Source organism: Phocoena sinus, chromosome 9, assembly GCF_008692025.1.
Source record: "Phocoena sinus isolate mPhoSin1 chromosome 9, mPhoSin1.pri, whole genome shotgun sequence".
Taxonomy (NCBI): domain Eukaryota; kingdom Metazoa; phylum Chordata; class Mammalia; order Artiodactyla; family Phocoenidae; genus Phocoena; species Phocoena sinus.
This window is the reverse complement of record NC_045771.1, coordinates 29,491,701-29,507,780: the sequence shown is the minus strand read 5'-3', so window position 1 is coordinate 29,507,780 and position 16,080 is coordinate 29,491,701. Positions and strand designations below refer to the sequence as shown.

Sequence of the window (16,080 nt, the reverse complement as noted above, 5' to 3'; positions counted from 1 at the left end):
AGCTCCATATTTTAGAGGGTTCAAAGTAAGCTTATTGCTCCAAAGATAGTGTAATTGATGGGTTATTTTAATTAATTTAAATATAATAAGTATTACATTCATGACAGTTTGGGTCAATACTCTACAAAGATAATCAGAGACCTGGCTTCATCCTTCATCCTTCAATATCTTCAATTTAAGATATTGTGAAAGTAAAGAACATCTCTTGGCACAGTGTGAAGAATAGAAGAATTATTTTGTAGGAGAAAGGGCAGACACTAATTTCCTGACTCTCAGAGTAGAAAGAGGATAACCATAGATTTTTTTTTGGTAGGATTAATATCTCTCACCCTGAGATTTGTAAGGCACTTGTAACCCAAGAGAATCTCTCCTCATTTTTCCTGCTACCTGACGCACTCTGTTATTCAGCTGTTTTCAGGTATCTATAGAAAGCAGATATCCATTTCCTTTCAATGAAAAGGGAAATAAAATTCACCACATTTGAAAGTATACACATCAGCAAAATTAGTTCCTTATAAAAAGTGGCATTTACCTTGACAGCAACACAGAAAATTAAATTATGGTATAGATAATGGATTTAAATAAATATCTGATTTTTAAAATATCTGAATAAATAAATATAAGGCCTTTCCTAGTAATACTACATTTTATTTTCCATAACTTAGTCTGATATTCTGCTTTCAAATATTCCTTCTCAGCTCTTCCCATCTACCACTCCTGGGTTTCAATCTTTGATGCGTGAATTTTATGATATGGCAAATCCTGTGGGGAAACCTGGTTCCATCCTGACCCAATACTGGTCTCTTTTAAATGTATTCGAACAATTTCAGCTCCTGAATAAAAAGGCACAGCCACACCCGCTGGAATGGTAAGAGAGCCACAAATTTGAATTGTGCAACCCCAAAAATCTCTAAAGATTGATTTCAAAAGGCATTGCCTACATTAAAGAAAGCAACAAAAAGAAGTGTGTCCAAAAATTCATGCTCTGGAAAATAAGCTTCTTTAAAACATTGAAACCATAATGATTCTAGTGGTCTTCAAACACTGTAACAAAAATATATCCAACAGTTTTTCAAACCATCAGGACTTGACTCCATTCAAAAGTCATGTTTAAAATTAAAAGTTTCAAGCTAGTTTCATCCTGTGATATATATCCTTGAATTACAGGAGCATCAGACAGAAAGAATTAGGTGAGATTTGTTTTATGAACCATCAGTCAGAGTGGAGCCCGAGACGGTATGAGCATTCATTTGGAGTTTTTGAGGCATGACTTTATTCTAGGCAAAACCTATCCAAATTTATAAATATGTCTGTCTCTACCGCAAGATTAGAACTTTTTTTTTAGAAGATGGGATCTCAGAGAGAAGCATTCGGCCAGGAGAAAAGGTCCTTGGCCTCCTATGTCCACTTCCACTCTAATGAGGGGTAGTAATGAGTGAATAAGAGGGTTGCTGGGCCAGAGAACATAGTAACACCCCCAGTTGCCAGGGGAAGGGGCAGTGCCTATGGTGCCAGCTAAGTCTGCTTCCCTTTTATATGATAGAATTAAGAGTATTTGACTTGTCTATTGCCAGGAAAACAGAAGTAAACCTAACCTCCCAAGGGAATGAAAGACTAGATGGCCGTGCATGGTCATCAGTGTCTCTGAAGTTACCCTCACAAACGGCCTCAATTCTACTGACTTGTCCTTCATTTCCTTCTGCCTCAGGAGACAGTGAAAACAGTCCTATAAGAAACATTTTTTTAATAGTTCAAAAATACAAGCAATCACATATTCAAAGAATTCATAGGACATCTCCCAGGACCAGAACTCACTTTAATTGCCACATCTTTATGCAGCTGGCCTTATTCTCGAAATAATAGGATTGATAGAAGGTTTTGTTTGTTTGTTTGAAAGTTAGGTTTTAAATAATACAGCCTACTGTCCCTTTGTTTGTTCTTTGCACTCACTCAATCCAAGACTGTCTCTTTCGCCGTTGTCGATGAGGGAAGAACAGACTTGATTTACCAAGGAGTCTATTTAAGTATGGTTTTTAACTTTGGGTAAGTTCCTTTGAGATATGCAAGCTTTGGAAAGTTTATTCCCAAAATTTGTCTCAAGGTCCACATTTGTTATAAGGTTAAGCAATTGCCTTAATTTCGGAATATCGAATTTAAGCCTAATTCTAACCCTAACTGATTCCTTCCAACAATGAAATTTACTAAAGGTCAGTTTTAAATATAGTTAGAAAAAGTCAGGACCTTTTTGAATCAGAGAGACTTGGATTCAAAAATCCCAACTCTAGAGTTTATTAATTACAGCAGGTAAGATTTTCCTCTGAGTCTCAGTTTCCATACCTGTAAAATATGGATTATACCACCTACCAAGTATTGTTTCAAGATTACATAAGATAACCTCCATCATGTACTGCATAGTGTGTGGTGTGCTGCAGAGCAGATAGGTAGTAAATATTAATATACTTTCGGTTTCCTGTTCCTATACCATCCAAAAGTCACTTCAGCATCGACAAATGGGGTATATATTTTTCTTTCATTTATAGGAAAATCAAGATAAGTATGAAAGCTTTATCTAAGTTAACACTAAGATAAGTAAACTTGAAGTCTTTATCAAGAAACAATTACATAAATTGTTTCTAGAACATTTTAAGAAAGAATACTCAATTCTAATTATCTTCAAGTTTACCAGTGAATGTATATATATTTAATTATCATTCATGTGTATTACAAGGAGGATGGCATATGATACACATTTTCCAGATGAGGAAACTGAGGTGCTGAGAAGATGGGTTATTTGCCCAAGCCACGCAGCTGTTTGAGTTGAGACTAGGGCCCTGGCCTCTTGCCCGTCGTCCAGCGCTTTACACCAAGACCTCATGCTGACAGGAAGATCACGTGTAGTCATTCATAATTGCCCTTATCTTCACAGTGGTCTTCTCCAGTTTTTCATACCAAAAAAGCCAATTTTACATACCTGTACTATCTGTGGGGTTTAATGCCTTCCTCTACCCTTTTAAATAAAGATCATCTGCTTATAGCAACAAGGTGAGGAGAAATAAAGTCAAAAGTGACACTTATGTCTGTGCCCTGAGGCTCAGAATCCAGAGGTCCCAACAGAATTAGTGGAAATCTTAACAGAATGAAAACACTAAAATCAATGTGTGTGTACTCTCTGCTAATTTTCACTTTACTGGAAATAAAGTAGCAAGTGTAATTTGCTCTAATCACATGCTTTCCATAAAAATACACGTTGTCAAAACAAATAAGTTATTCACAAAATTACACAAGAAATCACTTGCAGGATGAGTAAACATACAAAGCATCCCATTCCATTAAGATAGTAACATTTCTAAAATTCAGTTTACATGCATTTCAGAGTTGTATCTTTTATGAGCTTTGTTTAGAGTGTTTACTTCATATGAAATCAGAGATTTTTTTTTTTTTACTTTGGCCTGGCACTCAAACTTCAAGTAAACGTATATCACCCCATGCTTGCTTTATCTATTTCTTCATTCCTCGGAGGAGGAAAGTTATTTTAAAGTCCTAGACATCATAATTTTTCACCCCTGATTACATCATTGCATATACTAAAGGGAAAAAAAGACTTTAAAAATAAAACTGCAATAACATGATCACACCTCCCAACATTAACTATAGTTTTAGTTCCTTGATGCTTCTTAATTTCCTATCTGATGCTTATATTTTAAGGGAATTGAAAATGCCTTATTCACCTCTACTGGTACAGTACAATATCTGGAACAATAAATCTTTATAAAATGTAATTTAACACAGAGCGTTTGATTGAATCTTCATAGCATCCTTGTGAAGTAAGGCCAGTGTTGTTATCTCTGTTTCTCCGGAGTAGAAATGGAGCCTCACAAATGGAGTAAAGTGAAGTCACATCCTGTCCAGTATTCTCTATCATCAGGACCAGCAATTTTTCTGTCTGCAACTTAAGATTACTTTGGTCCCAAATTTGAGGATTTAAAGGCCAATCTGGCTGAGCATTTAGTTATACAACAGAAAAATGAGGCAAACACACCAAGATATAACTAACCCTTAAAATTCATTCCTGTTCATCAGAGTTTAAGGATAGAATCCCTGGCAGGACAGGTCACTTTCTGCATGGTACGCTTCAATTTCTTAGATTATATGGATGTTCTTCTCAGTCTGTGTCTCAGAGTTTCCAAGACTTCTTGCTTCAAGACTTTGTAATTTTAGCCAAACAGATTCCAATAGGAATGTGTGTTTCTGAATCACTTCTGTTGGACCTAGGCTATCAGAGATTGTTCCCTTTTGGACCAAAGAGTGACTTTTTGCCCTGGTTTTCTTCAAATGTGCTTCTGCTGATTAGAGATGATGAGATTTCCATCCACCTCACTTGAGACAAGATTGCCAGTTTTGAGGAATGAAATCCAGAAAGTTTTTCTTTGTGTTCATCAAAATAACTGTGCTCACACACAGGAAAAAAGATAGTGTGTTAGATGTAATTTCCATGAATTTTGTTCAGTGCATTGATCCAGAGATGTTTGATATTGCATTCACAGGAATTCTTTCGCAGAGGATGAGAACATGAAAAAACCACAAGTACCATTTAATGCAATTGAAAATAAAAAAGGTAAAGGATGTAGTCCCACTTCTTTCTACATGAAAAACAAGTATTGTGTGGCCAAAAACATAAAAAATGTTTAGCTTTATTAGCAATCAAAATTAAACTGGAAAATGCTGTTTTCCCTCAAATTTGGAAAGAGTTTTCCTCTTGAAGATAATAGAGTTGGGAAGAGTGTAGGAAAATGAGTATTCTCATGTTGCTGGTGGGTGTATAATTTAGAACAATCTTTCTTAAGGGGCCATTTAACAACACGTAAGAAAAGCTTTAAAAGTTATTCTTACATACCAGAAATTTCACTTCCAGATATTCATTTTAAGGAAATAGTTAAGAATGTACACAAAAATTTAATTACATAAATTACTAATAAATGAAAAAAATAGCAACTACCATTATTGCAATAATAGTGGATTGGATTAAGCTATAGTCATCCAATAAATTGCTATAAAGCCATTCTAATATTGTGGAAAAATAGCTATACATTAAAGATGTTTAAGATACATTATTAAATGAAACAATTGGCTATGAGCAATATGGACCTTAAGGAAAATTAATGGTGATTTTGATTTCTCTCTTAAGCTTATCTCAATTTTCAGTTTTTTTCCTTCTAAAGAACATCTGAGCTTTATGTCACATGAAAAGAAAATGTTTCTAATTTTCAGAAGAAAAAATGAAAAGAAGTACATGTGTCTACACTTTTTTTAAAAAAATCGAAGTTTTCCTACTACAAATCAAGGTTTAATCCAATGTAGTGGTTCTGGGTGTGTAGCCCCTAAACCAACAGCAACAGCATCATCTGGGAAGCTTGGAAAATTCAGATCTACTGAATCAGAATCTCTGGGTATAAGGCCCAGTATTCTTTATTTTAACAAGCCCTTCACATGATTCTGAGGCATGCTAAAGTTTGATAATAAAATGAATCAATAAGGTCAGGGAAGAACTGATGTTAAACTGCTGTTCTGATTGTCTTTCTCTCTCCCACCATTTTTTTCTTCTCTAAATGATTCTTTATGCACTCTGTTTTTATTCACTCATTTGTCCCATTGGTATTTATTAAGAAGTCTTTTAGATAAATGTTTAGTTGAATTTAGAAACAAAGTAAATATCAGTGGAACCAACTGGATGGAATTTATGTAATTCTAATGGTTTGAGAAATTATAGCCATAAGATCATAGAACTAGAGGAATTCTGATAGATCAACTTCAAGCAATAGATGGCATTTAGACCATTCATTTTTCTCCCTTAATGTTTTCATATTTGAAATAATTATTTTTCTGCAATTTGAACCAAATAGCTTCTTTTGTTTTACTCTAGGTTTCAGTTTAACTTAGAAGTGCTTTCTGATGTAATAAAAATTAAATAATAAAATATGTGTTTTATTAAATTATCCTGAGTTTCAGATACCTGAATATGTATTCTTTTTATTTTGATTAATAGTTTCATTTTTTAATTTACATTTCTTTTTTTAGCTGCAGTTCCACAAATTATTAATGAAACCAAAGAAATACATTGCATTAATGGTGAGTTCCAATGAAAGTGCTTCAGAATCATAATCAACACTTAGGTTGAATAAGTCATCATATTGGGGCATCTTTAGGCTGATTATGTATTTTATGTAAATTTTCAGAAGTTATGAGATTTCTGAATGAATTCATGTTTGCTACTTTTGTATAAAAAGATTTTTAATTTTCCATTTTTGAAAATCGAACATTATATTTTTATATTTAAAGACAGTAACTTCCAAACTTATTTTGAGGGGCCCTAACGGTGCTAATGCTTTGCCTTGGGGACTCTCAAATGGAAGAGCTTGGCATCTCCTCTATATATTGATTTTTAGGACTCTCACTACCCAACAGTGATCCTTTTCTCCCAGATTGTTGATATAATGGATAGTACTTGATTTGAGTTTTCTTTATAACAATTGAGAGTTTGTTTTTTTTTGTTTGTCTTCTTTTTTTGCGGTACGCGGGCCTCTCACTGCTGTGGCCTCTCCCGTTGCGGAGCACAGGCTCTGGACGCGCAGGCTCAGCGGCCATGGCTCACGGGCCCAGCCGCTCTGCGGCATGTGGGATCTTCCTGGACCGGGGCACGAACCTGTGTCCCCTGCATCAGCAGGCGGACTCTCAACCACTGCACCACCAGGGAAGCCCCACAATTGAGAGTTTTTAAGCCAAATTTCAATTTCTTTTCTTAAAATTCATGAATTTTTTAACCAAGGTATAATCAATAATATAAATACATATATAATAGTAATACATTTTAAGTATTATATAGATTTTTTAAATAATTTTCTTCATTCTGGTCAGTATTATTCCAGTGGTCTTGCAAATATATCATTCTAGGGAATCTTACTGACTTTTCCAAGATCACAGTGCTATTAAATGCACGAGCTGGATCATGAAAATGGGTCTTCAGATTCTTTGTCCAAGGCTCATGTATTATCTTAATATCCTATAATAAATAATATGATGGAAAAATAAGAATTCTACTTATCAGGTTTGTTTTTTGGCAGTGTATACGTTTTTAACATATATATGTGTATATATATATAATTGGTGCTGAAACATACATAGAAAATTTAGCCTTTCAGAAAAAAATCTATTCTGATAAAACATTAAAGGTGAAAACAATAAAATTTATGGACTAAGATCTAATTTATGATAAATAGAAGTCTTCCAATTTAATAAATCTAATTTGTCTCTTCTAAAATGCAATTTAATTCATTCACTGTGTTTTAACACTATCATTAAAATCACGATAGGTTGAGAGGTGATACAATAATGTGGTTTAATAGAATCAACAAATACATCCAATTAAAAAAAAGAGCATTTTGAATAAAGTACTGCTGATCAGGAAAAAGTAACAGATATCCTTACACTATTCCCTCCCTGCATTTATCATCCAATCTCCCACTTCTAGAAAAATACATGCTACTCAGTTCTCTTGGGAGGCTGGTACCCAGTGTGTAGTGAGAAAAGGACTAGTTTTGAGAAAACTAGGAGCAAGGTTAGAACGAACATTTGTTGAGGGTCTAGTGTGCCAGGATCTGGGTTAGATCAGGAAAGCCACTTCACCTCTTTGGTCTTTTGTTTTCTCATTTATAAGAGGAACGATTGTACAAATTAATCTCATTTTTTTTTTTTTTTTTTAGTTTTCAGGTAGCATAGGGTGGAGGATACAAACACGTTAAATAAGCTCTTCAACTTTGTTCATATTTTTATGTTGATTAAAAACTAGTCCTACCTGGGTCTTCAAAGTTAATATTCCTATTTTTATGGTATAAGATTTAAAAAAATAACTCGATGCCTTAGAACAAGTGGGATTATCTTTCAGTGTCTAGGCTGTTTTTGTGTTTAATATGAGTTACGATTATCCCTCAAGAGGGTAACAAAATTCTGCAGTTAAAAGAAATCCATTAAAAGCAACCAGGACTTCAAACAGCTTTCCCATATATACTTGCCAAATACGTTAAGCAGCCTGCTACCACCTTACCTCACAGTGGGTTCTCTGCAGAGCTAAGGTAAGCTGGCCTGAGACGAGTTGGGACTGGATTGGGAAGGATGCCAAGGAAACACCAGGTGTTTGTAGGCAGCACCACTGATGATTCAGTTGAAGATGATGTCAGGACAAAATCAGCTTTCAAGCAGGGGTCTAGGATGCAGTACATAAGCCAGAGGTGAAGAGTTTCTGATGAAACCAAAAACAAGCACTTGCTAAAATCTTCCTTAAGAGAATGATTACACATTTTCTTTCTTTTAGGGCTGAGTTTCAGTGTTGTAATGGGCAGGCCCCATTGAAAATGTTCACTATTAAGTGAAAGTATAAACTGCGAGGAAATTAACTCTCAGTGACTATTTTATAAAAATATATAAAGTTAAAGTATCAATACATTTCCTATGATTACTATTTTGAAAAAAATCTTCCACTTTGTTATTCATCTAACTGGTTCTGAGCATAAAAGTGTAGCGCACATATTTATATTCCCTTTCTGCCTAAGAAATGGTGCTTTTGAAAGCACATTCCATATCCCTGAACTCCAGCTTGTTTAAAGTGTTAGATTGGGTTCACAGTCTCCATTTGAATCAGAGCTCATGACCAAAAGTAACCTGTTTTTACTGTGCTTATTTCAGTGCCTTGAACATAGACTATGCCAGAAAAAAAAAAAATCTTTGATGAAAAAATGAATGTGTTATTAATAAGTGATTGAATTCAAATGAAAAGCTATGGTCCTTTTCAAGGTTAAATCTAATAATACAGTCTCACCCTTATTCTTTCATTTTTTTCTCTTTCATTATAAAAAAATTTATGAGCTGGTAGGATTATTGAAATTATAGATGAAGTCCACCTACATCTGTCACCCAGATAGAATCTTTCATAACAAGTAAAATCAATCAAGCAGGTATTTACCCAATTCACTGAGTTATTCAACCAAACTGACTAATTTTTATTGACTTTTCCCTGCAATGACATTACAATGTATCTATTTTATTATTATTGTTCCTAATTTGTACCAGAGTAGTTTTTTCTTTGACCACCTGAGAAAACTCTCCTGGAATGTGGGTCAGAAATACACACATTTATTCACTTTCATTATTTTAGGGCATGATGGGAATTAAACTGACACCTAGTTCTCAGAACTAGAATGAAACACCTATAAAGTTGGTGGTATTCATTGCCATGGATTTGGTGATGCATCTGTCTCCGTGTCTGGCAAAGAAATATAAAACTTTTGGTATTGTTGAATCACAAAGTCCAGGATGTGTTGGGAGATGGGAAGGAGAACCAAGGAAGTGGTTATGAGATGCCTTGTAAGCTTTATTGGGAACTTGGCCTAGATTCTGGCAGTGATGAGAAACTGTTAAAGAACTGAAGCCAAGTCATCAGATGTGATTTTAGAAAAATCGTTGTGATAGCTCTATAACAATAGAGGAAGAGACAGCCGTTAACAGGATAATCGACTTTTCTTTAAGTGCAGGTGTATAGCTTCCTGTGGCAAATTTGGTGTTATCCTTCTGTCGCTATGTTAAACATCATTGAACATCTTATTTAAAGGCAACAGAAGACATTTTCATTTTACTGGTTTTTACAGAATTTCCTATGTTACCTTTACTGGAATTTTGTTGACTATTGAAAAGTATTTCTGGCACAAAATACTTGTTAATATTTCTTTGAAAAACATTTGCTTTTGAGTAATTTGTTTATTTCAAATATGAACATAATGTAGTTTAGCAGTGGCTGGTGTATGTGCCTAGAAACATGTTTTTAGTTTTTTCTAAGATACTTTTGCAAAAAATTGAGTTATCAAATAGAAACGCTTTTTTTAAAAATGGCTTAGAATCAATTATATGAAATAATATGCTAGGTTCTGTAACAGGGTTGAGCAGAGGATAGCATTTCCTTCTTATACTTTAGGGTACTTTCTTAGGTTAAGGTGGCCGGAGTATGGAGGGGGTCTCATGTTTTTGTGTCTGAGTGTTTGGCATGATTTGGATTTCACATTCTTTGCTTCACCCTCCTGCCTGTAAGCTACATATCAATCCAATGGCAGTTTAATGACACTTCCCATCAAGAAATTTTCCTTATTCCCTGCTGGTATCCTTCTGTCACCACCCCACAGAGTCATCTCCCCCCCATTTACACAGTTGCTTGATATATGCAATAAATGTTATGAAATGTTATCAGTCCACTGGAGAGACATTTTCTGACCTTCTGTGCCTTTAAACTTTTAAAGGCTGAGCAAAAAATATCAACTAAAGTCAACAACTGTTATATGAGGCAAGGTCTACAAAATTTGGCAAATAGAAAACCCAGCTGAAGCCACAAATCAACTATGACCAGAGGACCAAATGGAAAATCAGCAGTGATCACTAAAGTTATTCAAAAGAATTTTAAAAACCTTAATCATATATGATTTTTAAACATTTATCCATGCCGCAGGTGTTTCTATCATTGTTTTGTTTTTTTAAACAGATAAAGATGCACAATGTCATATCAAGCAGATCTTCACACATCCGCATTTAGAACTAAATCCTGAATTTAACTCAAAGATCAAAGATTATTACTCTGAAGTCCCATTTGATGTGGTAACGCTGACAATTGGAGCAGAGACTTCTAAGTGTCAGTGCAAGGTGTACCTGCAGGAACGGGCAGGACCAAGGTATGAAGGAGCTGACAGGGGCTGAGGGGAGACATCATAGCGGGAAGCACACCTTGGAAGCAACCTTTGAAGATGGTTCAGAAAACCTGAGGCACAAGATCTTTTGGAGGGATTGCCAGGGTGTGAAATCCCTCTGCTTTACAGATGCCATGTTGTTAAAAAGAACACATGAGTGCTCTACTGATCTATTAACAATCTTTGTGTTTAATCTTTGTAACAATGTTGTAACAAGAGAGGATCTTGTGATATGAAAAGTATCAAAGAGGACTCATTCAGGGAAAATTGAGTTTATTGTTATCTTTATGTTTTTAGGTAGTTGAAGAGTTCACCCTTCTGAATAGTAGCCTCCTCTACCCCAACCCAGCTCCTCAAGTTTTTGAAGATTCAGGTGTTGATTACTTAATAAACATGTTGGTGAAAATTTGTGGACATAGTAACACTAACTTTCTTAGTCTCATGGGATTTTTTTCTATTGACTCTTTTGAGAGTCATCAACTCTTTGGTTGATAATTTGAACAGAAGATAGAATTTTATGACATTCCATGTCCACGGCAAGAAATATACTCATATTCCTATGTTGTATGGAAAGAAATGCACCCAGCATTCCTGGGAGCTCAGAAAGTATAATAGAAAGGAAAGAGGATTCAAGTCAGGCCAACCTGGGTCCCAACCCTGACTCTACCATACTCCACTATATGTAAAATGGGAAGTATCATAGTTTTTGTATGGAGTTGTGAATATTAAATGAGATAATATATGACCCTGACAGGTGGTTAATAATATTAGTTCCCTTCCCTGTAATTGATAGGGGACATGACTTGCTCTGCAAGATAACTCTTGGTATACCAAAGCACAATGAAACATAAGTTAAAATAGTTTTTTCACATTTTAGGTTTCTTATGAAATGGTGCAGATCTTATCTGTTTTTAATGAAAATTGTATACATTTAATAAATATTGATGTATGAGTCAATATGGGTTGTCTCTCTCATTCTCTCTCCAGCTTTGCCAACTACCCTCTGGGCTTAGGGATGAACAAAATCTCAATGCTTGTGGTGGATGAATCTCCAATCCAAGGTGAGACCCTGATCACATACAAACTCACCATCTATAGAGAAGACCGTCCAAGTCTGCCTTTGTTTGAGGACTTCGCAGCATGCGGTTTTGTGCAGGTAAGTGAATTTTACATTTGCACATGGGTTGAATTGGGAGTGATCCTTTAACCCAGGTGAAAAAGTCCAAATGAAAATTATTAGAAAAAAGTGGATGCTTTCAAATCCAAATAATTGTGGCCTCATTTCAAAAAAGAGTACCAGCCAGGTATCTAAGATACCTTTTTGTGAGTGATTTTCTTTTAAGTGTGGTGGCTATTCCCTGCACTTATAGTGTGCAGTGGATTTATTGTGGTTAATATTGAAAAAAATGTCTGAGTACTCGCACTTAGTTATGAAATTGGTTTTACATTTCCTGTTTAAATTGTGCTGTGTTTCTTGGATTTGTCCCTGGAACTACTTTGAAATTTTAAACTAGATTCAGTGGAATTTGTTTTAAAGAATAAAAGGAAAATTTATGAAACTATTTTACAAAAGGGATACCAGATGAATGAAATTAAATTTCCTTGGGTAGATACATTTCGCCTTCACTTCTTGTACCTTAATCATTTCTAAAGTTTGCAGTTGCTCCAGTGAGCAACACATACCATTCTGTAGCCCTGTTGATTTTGGAGGAGGGTGAACATTACCCAGAGACTTTGTCTTATTTGGTGGTTCTTTCTTCTGTGTTTTCATTTTTTAGGAGTCTGTGTATAACCCTCTATATTTGTGTACATCATACACCCTGGCTACAAGTGATTCCAGGGAAGTAGTAATTGATACTCTCACCATATCTACTAATCCACTTAGAATAATTCCACCTATGTCGTATCTCAGTGATTGATATGCTAGTGGGAGCATGAACCACAGATGGTTAATAAACGAGAGAAATGGCTGACTGGGCCTCAGTGAGTAGGATGGATACCATGTTTTCCTAAATGTAGTGGCCATATAGAGTGTTCTCTCCCCTCTACCCACCACCACCACAATCTCATCTCTTCTCAAGAATTTAACACTATTTTGTAAGGGTACTCATTGCTGAGATTTTTATTTTTCAAGAAAATATAAAAGAAAGGTTGCTTCAGAGGTTGCTTCCAAGGTGTGCTTCCCGCTATGATGTCTCCCCTCAGCCCCTGTCAGCTCCTTCATACCTCAGTCCTGCCCGTTCCTGCAGGTACACCTTACAGTGACACTTAGAAGTCTCTGCTCCAATTGTCAGTGGGAGGGAGCTGTGAAGGAGGAAAGGTTTCCACACACTAGGAAGCCCCTTCACGGGAGGAGACTGTGGGTAGCAGAGCGGGGAAGCTTCAGAGCCATGGAGGAGAGTGCAGCAACAAAGGTGCGGAGGGCAAAGCGGAGAGATTCCTGCACAGAGGATCGGGGCCGACTGGCACTCACCAGCCCGAGAGGCTTGTCTGCTTACCCGCCAGGGCGGGTGGGGCTGGGAGCTGAGGCTCGGGCTTCGGTCGGAGCGCAGGGAGAGGACTGGGGTTGGCTGCGTGAACATAGCCTGAAGGGGGCTAGTCCACCACGGCTAGCTGGGAGGGAGTCCGGGAAAAGTCTGGACCTGCCTAGGAGGCAAGAGACCATTGTTTCGGGTGCGCGAGGAGTGGGGATTCAGAGCACTGCCTAAACGAGCTCCAGAGACAGGCACGAACTGCCGCTATCAGCGCGGACCCCAGAGACGGGCATGAGACGCTAAGGCTGCTGTAGCAGCCACCAAGAAGCTTGTGTGCAAGGCCAGGTCACTCTCCACACCTCCCCTCCCAGGAGCCTGTGCAGCCCGCCACTGCCAGGGTCCCGGGATCCAGGGACAACTTCTGCGGGAGAACGCACGGTGCGCCGCAGGCTGGTGCAACGTCATGCCGGCTTCTGCCCCTGCAGGCTCACCCTGCATCCGCACCCCTCCCTCCACCTGGCCTGAGTGAGCCGGAGCCCCCAGATCAGCTGCTCCTTTAACCCCGTCCTGTCTGAGCAAAGAACAGATGCCATCAGGCGACTTACACGCAGAGGCGGGGCCAAATCCAAAGCTGAACCCCGGGAGCTGTGCGAACAAAGAAGAGAAAGGGAAATCTCTCCCAGCAGCCTCAGAAGCAGCGGATTAAATCTCCCCAATCAACTTGATGTACCCTGCATCTGTGGAATACCTCAATAGACAACGAATCATACCAAAATTGAGGCATTGGGCTTTGGGAGAGGCTGTACACTTGGGGTTTGCTGTATGTGACTGACTGGTTTCTGGTTTTATGTTTATCTTAGTTTAGGATTTAGAGTTTATTATCACTGGTAGATTTGTTTATTGATTCGGTTGCTCTCTTCCTTTGTCTCTTACATATATATATATATATATATATATATTTCCTTTTTCTCTTTTTGTGAGTGTGAATGTGTATGCTTCTTTGTGTGATTTTGTCTGTATAGCTTTGCTTTTACCATTTGACATAGGGTCTGCCTGTCCGTTTTCTTTTTTTTTTTTTAATACAGTTTTTAGCGCTTGTTATCATTGGTGGGTTTGTTTTTGGTCGGGTTGCTCTCTTCTTTCGTTCTTTTTTTTTTTTTATTAAAATTTTTACTAATTATTTTTTATTTTGATAACTTTATTTTATTTTATTTTATTTTTTCTTTCTTTCTCTTTTTCTCCCTTTTCTTCTGAGCCGTGTGGCTGACAGGGTCTTGGTGCTCCAGCCGGGTGTCAGGCTTGTGCCTCTGAGGTGGGAGAGCTGAGTTCAGGACATTGGTCCACCAGAGACCTCCCAGCTCCACATAATATCAAACGGCAAAAATCTCCCAGAGATCTCCATCTCAACGCAAAGACCCAGCCCCACTCAATGACCAGCAAGCTACAGTGCTGGATACCCTATGCCAAACAACTAGCAAGACAGGAACACAACCCCACCCATTAGCAGAGAGGCTGCCTAAAATCATAATAAGGTCACAGACACACCAAAACACACCACTGGATGCGGTCCTGCCCCCCAGAAAGGCAAGACCCAGCCTCATCCACCAGAACACAGGCAGCAGTCCCCTCCACCAGGAAGCCTACACAAGCCGCTGAACCAACCTTACCTGCTGGGGGCAGACACCAAAAACAACGGGAACTACAAACTTGCAGCCTGTGAAAAGGAGCCCCCAAACACATCAAGTTAAGCCAAATGAGAAGACAGAGAAACACACAGCAGATGAAGGAGCAAAGCAAAACTCCACCAGACCAAACAAATGAAGAGGAAATAGGCAGTCTACATGAAACAGAATTCAGAGTAATGATAGTAAAGATGATCCAAAATCTTGGAAATAGAATAGAGAAAACACAAGAAACATTTAACAAGGACCTAGAAGAACTAAAGAGCAAGCAAACAATGATGAACAACACAATAAATAAAATTAGAAATTCTCTAGAAAGAATCAATAGCAGAATAACTGAGGCAGAAGAACGGATAAGTGACCTGGAAGATAAAATAGTGGAAATAACTACTGCAGAGCAGAATAAAGAAAAGAGAATGAAAAGAATTGAGGACAGTCTCAGAGACCTCTGGGACAACATTAAACGCATGAACATTCTAATTATAGGGGTGCCAGAAGAAGAAGAGAAAAAGAAAGAGACTGAGAAAATATTTGAAGAGATTATAGTTGAAAACTTCCCTAATTTGGGAAAGGAAATAGTTAATCAAGTACAGGGAGCGCAGAGAGTCCCATACCGGATAAATCCAAGGAGAAACACACCAAGACACATATTAATCAAACTATCAAAAATTAAGTACAAAGAAAAAATATTAAAAGCAGCAAGGGAAAAGCAACAAATAACATACAAGGGAATCCCCATAAGGTAACAGTTGATATTTCAGCAGAAACTGCAAGCCAGAAGGGAGTAGCAGGACGTATTTAAATTGATGAAAAGGAAAAAGCTACAACCAAGATTATTCTTCCCAGCAAGGATCTCATTCAGATTTGATGGAGAAATTAAAACCTTTACAGACAAGCAAAAGCTAAGAAAATTCAGCACCACCAAACCAGCTTTACAACAAAGGTTAAAGGAACTTCTTGAGGCAGGAAACACAAGAGAAGGAAAAGACCTACAATAACAAACCCAAAAGAATTAAGAAAATGGTAATAGGAACATACATATTGGTAATTACCTTACATGTAAATGGATTAAATGCTCCAACCAAAAGACACAGACTGGCTGAATGGTTACAAAAACAAGACCCGTATACATGCTGTCTCCAAGAG

The 16,080-nt window shown here is 37.2% G+C and overlaps 1 protein-coding gene across 1 annotated transcript in view; it reads left to right on the top strand.

The window, feature by feature from the left end:
• Positions 1-16,080, top strand: part of CPED1 (cadherin like and PC-esterase domain containing 1) — a 294,480-nt gene that overhangs the window by 128,522 nt on the left and 149,878 nt on the right. The window contains exons 11-15 of the mRNA XM_032643898.1: positions 699-868; positions 4,545-4,615; positions 6,076-6,126; positions 10,577-10,763; positions 11,766-11,934. Coding sequence (XP_032499789.1) covers positions 699-868; positions 4,545-4,615; positions 6,076-6,126; positions 10,577-10,763; positions 11,766-11,934 — 648 coding nt within the window. The remainder of the gene's footprint in view (positions 1-698; positions 869-4,544; positions 4,616-6,075; positions 6,127-10,576; positions 10,764-11,765; positions 11,935-16,080) is intronic.